General features: G+C 36.9%; 1 protein-coding gene across 3 annotated transcripts; it reads right to left on the bottom strand.

Annotated features, from left to right (window-relative positions):
* Positions 1–651: 651 nt before the first annotated feature.
* Positions 652–7,494, bottom strand: LOC117634346 (kinesin-like protein KIN-7C). Of its 3 annotated transcripts, none has more exons than XM_034368419.1 (14): positions 7,310–7,494; positions 5,981–6,424; positions 5,410–5,499; positions 5,217–5,317; positions 4,999–5,112; positions 4,843–4,924; positions 4,694–4,761; positions 4,501–4,566; positions 4,267–4,391; positions 3,853–4,189; positions 3,153–3,251; positions 2,107–3,063; positions 1,444–1,763; positions 652–1,340 (listed from the first exon to the last, which is right to left on the bottom strand). In XM_034368419.1, the coding sequence occupies exons 2-14, from the start codon at positions 6,189–6,191 to the stop codon at positions 1,019–1,021; spliced, it is 2,892 nt and encodes a 963-aa protein (XP_034224310.1). In that variant the 5' UTR covers positions 6,192–6,424; positions 7,310–7,494; the 3' UTR covers positions 652–1,018. The 3 variants fall into 3 exon arrangements, with proteins under 3 accessions (XP_034224310.1, XP_034224312.1, XP_034224311.1); XM_034368421.1 differs by lacking the exon at positions 7,310–7,494 and adding an exon at positions 6,714–6,954 and having other exon boundaries at positions 694–1,340; XM_034368420.1 differs by lacking the exon at positions 7,310–7,494 and adding an exon at positions 6,725–6,954 and having other exon boundaries at positions 694–1,340.
* Positions 7,495–8,821: the final 1,327 nt, after the last annotated feature.

Below are 8,821 nucleotides of genomic sequence, written 5' to 3'. Positions count from 1 at the left end.
TCTTTTCCTCTCAGTTGTTAAATCCACTGGGATCCTTGGTTTGCCAAGGTGGGTTAATATTAAAGCTAGTTGAATGCAACAGATGAGTAGATATTGGGCATGTAGGGCTGTCATAAAAGTGTCCTGAATCGATGCCTGACCCAACCCAATCCAATTCAATCCAAGGCATCGTCTTCGTCTGAATGAAAATAATTAATGTCGAGTCAGTGGGATGATATGAGAGTAGAGACTTTACCTTTTATGTGAATATATTGATGGACACAATGAATGCCAGTAGTTGCAAAATTTTGATCAATTTTCTTGTAATTCAAAATTTGGGGTCCAACTTTGTGCTTGATGAGATTCCTAAATGGGTAGCGGCTACTTTTGATGATTATTTGTTAAGAATTTTTAAAACTCGTATTTTCTCTTTCATTTAATTTTTGTGTGTTTAGGATCCCCATTTCAACCCGGAAAAACAAGTTCAACTTTGAAATACAGTTTTCAGTATGAAAAGTCAAATATTAACTCATAATTGACAGCAGAAAAGAAGCTGGCACAGATTGTGTTTGACATCTTCTTGTTATAGAAGAGGAACGAATAAATAGCGTTTGAAAATGGTAAAGAGTAGCTGTTGTGAATAAATTATGTAATGTCATGCTTACAAAGACAGAAGCGAAGGAATCAAGATTGAATTGGTAAAAATAAAAAGAATTAAAAAAAACCCGTATATAACACTCTTTATATAGTTACATTACATCTCTCCACATGATTATTGGTAAGGTACTAATTACTTTACAATAAACTAGGGAAGCCTACCCTGAGCAAATTTACACTCTTTTCTTGCAGTCAATTACAATCAGGACTTTAACCGGGGGAAAAAAAATTATACAATCAGAACAGCTGGTCAAAAAAATAAAAACAAAAAATACAATCAGAAGAGAGAATATCAAATGGGATATTTGTCAAGGAATCATTATTCTATAGGTGATTGGAATTGAACAAAATGAGACTTCTAACATGGTGATCCCACAAGCTCTTACACAAGAGCCTTGAAACTTTCTGTCCAGAAGTGAGATTTTGGCCTCGCGTCTCGGGGTGCAAATCTGAGTCCAAACATCTCCTTGAATGCTTGCTCAGGCTCTACTGTGCTCACAAGCTTTGCAACAATGGTGGCACTATCCATGATATGGTCCATGTTCTTTGTGTCACTCCACAGTAGGTTTGCCAATTGCAGCCTCCTATTCTTTGAATGTAGCCCAATACCCCACTTTAGGTAGAGGTTATTTCTTTCGTCTGCAGAGAGCCGCCTCCGCATTTGCTTGCTCAGCATGTGTCTCTCACTAGACAAAGCCTTCGAGCTATTTATAGAATGAAACATGTTTAAGTTCAGACAATGCACATACAAGATAAGTTCCAAGTAAATCTGAAGCTTTCTAATCTAGATCAGATGTGGTAAAATACCTTGAAGCGGGTGTTATAGTTTGACCATCTTCCAAAGTTTGATTGCCCCGAGCAAATGTGTCTTTGAGGAAGGACAATCTCCTGTGCTCAACCTCCATGTAAATAGAATCACTCGGATCACCTTTAAATAGGAGGAAGAAGTAAGTCCTGTGAACCAATGACACGTTGCAGGCATCCCAAAGTTCAATGATCTCTCTTTGGAGCCTGTTGAATTCTGAAGGCCACATTGAAGGGCTTTCCTCATCACTATGAATTGGGTCCAAGCCAACATCTTTTACATCCCTTGCAGATGGTACGGGCTTTAAATCCGTCTCTGGTACCTGTCATACGAGAAAATCTTTGTTAGAAATATAATTAGTTTCTACAACTTCTCTTCTTTATGTCTCAACGGCTAAATTTGAAGAAAAAAGCAATAACTGGTTGTACATCTTACTAAAACCCCTATAATTCCTGCTAGAATTGTGAATAAAGAAGATATTGCATAATTTTCAGTTTAGTTTTAACAGTGTGAAACAAAGTGAAGGGTCTTGCTAAATTGCCCTTCCTTTTTACTTCTTTCAACTGGATGTCCATCTTACTAGTGGCCCTTCTCTTCTCTTCATCAATGCACCAACAAGATGACTGGCCTATTCTAAAGAAGTGATGAAAAAATAAAAAACTCACCGTACGATCAGCAAGTTGAGTATTGCATTGGGTATCAGTCATTTCCTCTGTTCCTTCAGCTAAGGTACTGCATTCAGTACTCTTGTCATCAGTTGTGAATGTGGAATTTTGTGCTTTACACTCCTCAACAGTATCACTTCTTGCAGAAGCCTGAGAGCCATTTCTTGATAGCCTCTCATTCTCACCTCCATAGTTCAATGAAGTAAGTTTCTTTAGGACACCCTCAGGCCTTCCTGTAAAACTTTTCTCAAAATCAATTGGAGGAGGTGTGCTCTCATTCTTCTCTACCATCATCTCAAACCAACATGAAGACCAACTGTTCATAAGACGTGCTCTACAACTTCTAGTCCTCCTTAACTTCAAGAATGAGGGGCTAAACATATCCTTCTCTGACAGCCACTGAGATGTCTGCTCGGAAGATGGAATTAGAAAACCTTTTTGGTTCAATAGGGGTGACTCCAATTCTTGATTTGTGCCATCTCCGTTCTCAACCATTGTCAATCCTGAGGTAGCTGTGTTTGCCATCGGAGACGACATATTTGAGTTTTGGTATCTGCTTGCACTTGAATCTGATATATTTGACACTACATATCTGTTTGTGCTTGACTCTTCCATTTCAATGCAGCGTACTTCCTTGCAAAGATCCTCCGAATTTCCATCAGATCGTTCTTTGCTCTCCTCCTGATGCAGATTCCCATCAACAAAATTAGGAATGCCAACGGACAACTGCCGAGAGGAGTCAGTGTGCAAGAAACTCTCTTCCAAGTCAGGAAGTTGGAATAAAGTCTCATCGGAACTACTCCTACTGTCTCCATCTGAATACTGAGATGTGCCAAAAGATCTAACACTGTTGGCTCGGCCGTGAGAAACAGGTTGAACAGGTGCCCCTGATGTTTGAATTTCAATGTCCCATGCATTTCGCACTCGCAATTTGGGGTAATAACGATCCAGATCCTCCTACAGTAACATGAAAATAAATTGAACTTAGGACAGGCAGGGGACATTGAAGTGAAACTGGATTCTTCAATTTATGTTAGTACACATACTGCTGATGGTTTATCATCTCCAAAAACTCGCACCAGATCCTTAACCTGAGACTGAGCAAGGTCTCGTTGCTGAGTCAGCTCGGATACCTCTTTCTTGAGCTACACAATGAATAAACAAAACCAAAAGGTTTTTTAGACAAGAAAAGGATGCTGCATGAAACATGAACAGGAAAAACTGTACTCTGTCCTCTTACATATGAGAACCATTGAGAAGAAAGAAAAAACAAAGAAAAGAAATTTCCAAGGTAAGCACAATGAAGATTTTCAGAGACTGCCACTTGAGACAACTCGAGAATCATGAGACAGAATTAAAAGTAATTAACATGGAGAAACCTGCTTGATCAAATTGTGAAAAGACCAGAAAGAAAATATTTGAAGGTCTATACATATTAAAGAGAAAATTCCTGCTTTCCATTATCAGAAATTGTATTTTTATCCTCTCTTTTGAATTCTTTGGTGATCTTTTAAGAGGTTAGCAAATCTGCTGGCCTCTGTTTTGTGCTTCTTTGCCCAGTTTTGGATATTCACTTAAGTTAAAAAAAAATACGTAAAAAAAGAAAAGAACTGAGTGAAGAGAATAGCATATTGTTTAGAGAATGACATGACATCTTTCCATGCAAGGAAAATGAATACTTGTCACAAATGTAATTTTGAGGATTTGTAAGATGCCAAACTTTTATACCAAAAGCATATTAGTTACCTTTTCAATTTGATGGTCCTTTTCTCTTAGTAATGTTGAAGAATCAGCTGGAACAGTTTTTGGTCCTGAACCTCTCAACTCAGTCTCTAATCTAGTCAATTCTCTTTGCAAATGCTTCACCAATGCTTTATCCGACATGACTACATTAACCTGCGCATTTGTTGTCACTTCTTTAGCACAGCTTGCAAACAAGAGGGTATTTCTTGATTGTTCAACATGGCTATGTGCAGGACTCATGGTACAAATGATGGCAGTTCTAGCATTTCCTCCCAAGGAGGACTGCAGAATGCGGGTTAGCTTTGAATCTCGGTAAGGAACATGCCCATTTCTTCCCTTGCTGCAGGAGTATTGCACAAACTAGTATCAGATATGACCCGTAACTGAGAAAATAAAAAAAAGGCTGCACAAGCTGACCTGAGCTTGCGAATAACAGTGCCCAGAGTTAGTAGACTGCGATTTATATGGCAACCCTCTTTCAACCTTGTGCCAGCTGATAACGTCTGGGATGCACGCTCACTTCCGGCAAGATCAACAAAGTTCTGTACCAAAAGGAATTGTATCATTCTTTTGTTATCCCATTATCCCCTTAACGATGGTTTTTAAATAAATAAAAACTCATTTTCTCCCTTTAAAAATAATAGTACTTACCACAACAGCTGTAAGGGAGCTTGATTTGTCATAGCCAAGAAACTCACGTGCTGAACTTTCTATTACCTGATAAAACCACAACATAATGACCAGGGTAATTTAGTATAATTGGTAAGCAAACAAACTTAGCCAAGTAAAAAACAATGTGACATCTACAATTGCAGTTTGTTAGCAAAAAAAAAACTGGTCATACCAATCTGAGAATCTGATGAGATCTGGAGCTTGCTTCATTTAGGGCTGTTTCCCCTATCTGTCTTTGATCTGTGCAAATACATTAAGACATTGTTTAAATTTGCATCCACAGTCATCTGTTAATCAAATAATAGGTTAAAGCATCCTTACCTTCACAGACAGATAGAAGTTCTTTGAAATGATCCCAGTCCCTCAGAGTTTCCTCTGTAAGTTTCTCAACAATTGTTCCCCTCTATAAAAAGTCTAACAATTAGTACAAGAAACTTACATGTAGAAGTTCTCAAGCATACCAAAAATGAAATTTACCTCTGGATCATCCAGAAGCCTAAGTGGAGTGGTATCTGCACTGAGGAGGTCCCTAACAGATTCGTTGTAGATCTCCATTGCAGAGAACTTTAAATGGAATTCTCTCTCCTTGTGCTACATAAAATACACATTATTTAATCAAAGTTAGAGAACCAAGAAACATAATGAAATGTGGAAACCAAAAAAAAAAAAAAAAATTATCATTTTCTGTAAAATACTTTCTCTATGTAGTCATATATATCAGTAACAGTGTACTCAGTAATTCCACTCATGGTGTACGTCTTTCCACTGCTTGTTTGTCCATATGCAAAAATACTTGCTGAAAGGATGGATAGATATTGATCAGTTCAAAGAAAAATTACCAAAGAAGAATAATGAAACAGAAGGGAAATTAAATTATACTTTACTTACAGTTTATGCCGCTGACAACTGAAAGAGCAACTTTCTTGGCTCCTTCTTCATACACCCGCATTGTGGAACAATCAGTCCCAAATACTCTGTCTGATACCAAGAAAGGGAAAGAATACAGATTAAAGAAGTAAGCACATGTGAAAATTAAATCCATGAGACACAATAGTAACAATATGGGCTACGCAAAATGCTCTACCAACAAACTCACAGATATATGTATATATATCCAATAAATTTTTTGAAAGAGTTATGAGTATTAATATGGTCAGTTTTACTGAAAATAGTATCAAAAGCAGGGCAAAGTAATTCGGAATTTCTAGAGACACTTAATTCAAAAAGAAATTAGAGTATTGAAATCACAAAGATTTCAGAAACTCCTGGAGATGGAAACTAATTCCAGCAAAATGCTTCACAATCCGGCATAACCCGGTCCACTTGGGTCGAATGCTTCATAACGGTCATGTCATAAATCTCAAAGTCCACATTATTCAAACAATTCAGACAGAAAACTGGAATGCAATAACCAAATAAAATCTAATTTTACAAAACTGCAATGTAAGAACTTCCTTACCAAATGTGTAGGCAGTTGGGTACATGGAGCGCTCAGAAACTGAAAGGTTGTTCCTGTATATGACAGTGCTGTCATTAATGCATTCCCAATCCGACACATCGTTTCTTGCAGTCTCCTTCTCGCTCAAAGGCCTCAGCCGGACTGAAACAAATATTCTGTCCCCGTGGCTACCTGGCTCTTGCGTTGGCTCCTCACCACCAATGGCCACCATCTTTCGCCCTTACCCTATCTTCTTCCAGGCAAGACTGATAACGAGACTATATATCAACAGTCCAACACATTCAACTATAAACCATTAATCATTGGCTCTTTTGTTCAGCTCCCATTAACCTTCTCTTTCTATTCGGTTAATGCTTTATGTTCCCAAATGCTTATAAAGCAAATGTGTTGCTGGGGTTGTACAGAACATAATGGCCACCCAAGCTATACACCAACAATCATCATCTGCATCAACAGACCAATCATTTGTCAGTATCAATTCACCCACATTTTGTTCAGTGTTTTGTCTCGACCATGAAACTGGATTTCTTTAATCACCCTTTTTAATTCAGAAATGCAAAAACCAGTACACAAACAAACGGTGGCCTCTCTATTATAATGGAAATCTTGGATTTTTGTAAGGTGGTAGCCGAACACAGGCTGTCAAAAGTCTTATTCTAATAGAGGCCCATTTTGACTAAAAAAATGTATTTCAAAGAAACAAAGAGAACACCAGAGAAAGAAAAAACAGAACTTTTATTTAACCTTGGGGTTCAGAATTCACAGTCACTTTCAATCAAGGAATGTTTGTGGCCTCAACAAGATTCTTCTCTAACTGCAAAATGGAGAGATGGAGAGGAAGAGGGAGAGAGAGAGTAAAAGATGGTGGTCTGAAATTGTGAACGGGATTTGATTTTCTGACGAGACTCTTGGGTTTTGGATGCTTCCACATTTCTAAAATTAACTCTGTACAGCCAAATCCAAACAGAAATTCTACCACATTTCCCCAAAATAGAACACTCATATCTACATCAAAAAATCTATCATATTCTAAAAAAATCGTCACAGAATGGCAACAGATTTGAGCCAAAGAAATTTTTTTTTTTCCAATTTTGGATATTTCTAAAACTAAATTTGGAAAATTCCAAAATTTAACTGAGAACGCTGTCAGAGAAATTAACTACACACACTTAAAGCAAGTCCAAAATTGCATCAATCAGAGACCACCATCAAAATTTAAAAATAGTAATAATCGTACAAAATTAAACTCCAGTGAAATAACATTGAGCATATCAGAAATAGATTTGCATTCTCAAAATTCAAAAGCGAAAATGTTAAAATTTCTCTCACCTCATGAAATCCGAGACCGCCATTGTTGGAAAACTTGGAGCTTTGACAAAATGATTGCTTTCTCTCAATCTCTGCGAGGACTGAGGAAGATGGGGCTCTACTCTACTAGGAGTGGTTATGGCGTCGACTTCTTTGTTAATTGTTAGTTGCTTTCGCAGCTACTCTGAAAATCATTACTGGCCTTTGAATAAAACTACCGCGCTAACGCGAACGAGTGGTTACCTGGTGGTGTCGAAATGACTGATTTGCCCTTGACACTGTACCTAATTTGCGTGGCAGCCACGGCTAAAGCATTGAAATAATGTTCACTGTAAATTCGGTGGCGCACATGACCCTTCTAACTTTAAAAGTAGAACTCCAAAAAAACCTTTCGACCGTCCACGTTAAACCAAAATTAAAAAATTTAACATTAATAAAATAACATATTCATAATATTGGACTGAAAATTTAAAAGTAAAAAAGGAAAACATCTGGTTGATGGATTCAATTTGACGTAACAGAAGAATTTATAAATTCCTAGTAGTATAAATAAATAAATACTACGTAGAACTTTTATGAGAATGATTGAGAGTAGTTTATTCATCGATAAATTATAACATATAATAATTTTGTTAAATGTGAGAAATATGCGTCATACACAAATTAATTGAGAATAGTGTATTCATTGATAAATTATAACATATAATAATTTCACCAAATATGAGAAATACGTGTCATACACGTGGTGTCGAGCACTCGGAGGCAAACATGGAAAGTTTACTTATGCATAATGAACCCTTATTAGCCCTTGTTGTTACTACTTGATTTTTGATATTACAAAGTCATATATCACTATAGCTTTGACTTTTCATAAGCTCTCTTAATTAGTCTTCGTTTAAAACCGTCCAATTATAATTTTTTGGTTATGAAAATGATCTTTAGTTCAACCCTTGACCATAAACTTCACCATCACATGAGCTAGGGTTTGTTGATGGAGCCCCTAGTTGTGTGACTGGTCTACTGTATTTATATATACAGAAGCAATATGTGTATTTATATCTCTGAAGAAAATATATATGAAGAAAAGCAGCTTACTGTGGCATGCGCGGCCATGCAAGCTTTTTATAATTAAAAATATATATATATATTAAGTCAGCTCAGCTGCTTCGAGGTTTTTATAATTTCCCCCTCTCCAAGAGTGAGGCAAACAAAAAGCTGCAAAACGAAGAGCATGGGGACCGCTTTACCTTTGACCAGAAAAAAAGAAGAAGAAGAAGAATAATGCAGCATGTATGTAGTGAGACAGCCCATGTGGAAGAAAAGCTGGAAAAAAAAAATTTCAGGACCTTTTTAGGATGATATGCTAAATCCACACGCATTACGGATTTTAAAATACGAACTTAAAATTTTACTTGAATTAGTAATTATTTCAAATCACTACATTATTTACTTAACATAAATATTAGTTCGTCCCTCCTTGATTAGCAAGACCCCATGCATTTGTCTCTTAGCTAAAAGACTCTAAACAATTAA

Source organism: Prunus dulcis, chromosome 7 (genome assembly GCF_902201215.1).
Source record: "Prunus dulcis chromosome 7, ALMONDv2, whole genome shotgun sequence".
NCBI classification, from domain to species: Eukaryota; Viridiplantae; Streptophyta; class Magnoliopsida; order Rosales; family Rosaceae; genus Prunus; species Prunus dulcis.
The sequence above is the reverse complement of the archived record's forward strand: the minus strand, read 5'-3'. Positions and strand labels throughout refer to the sequence as shown.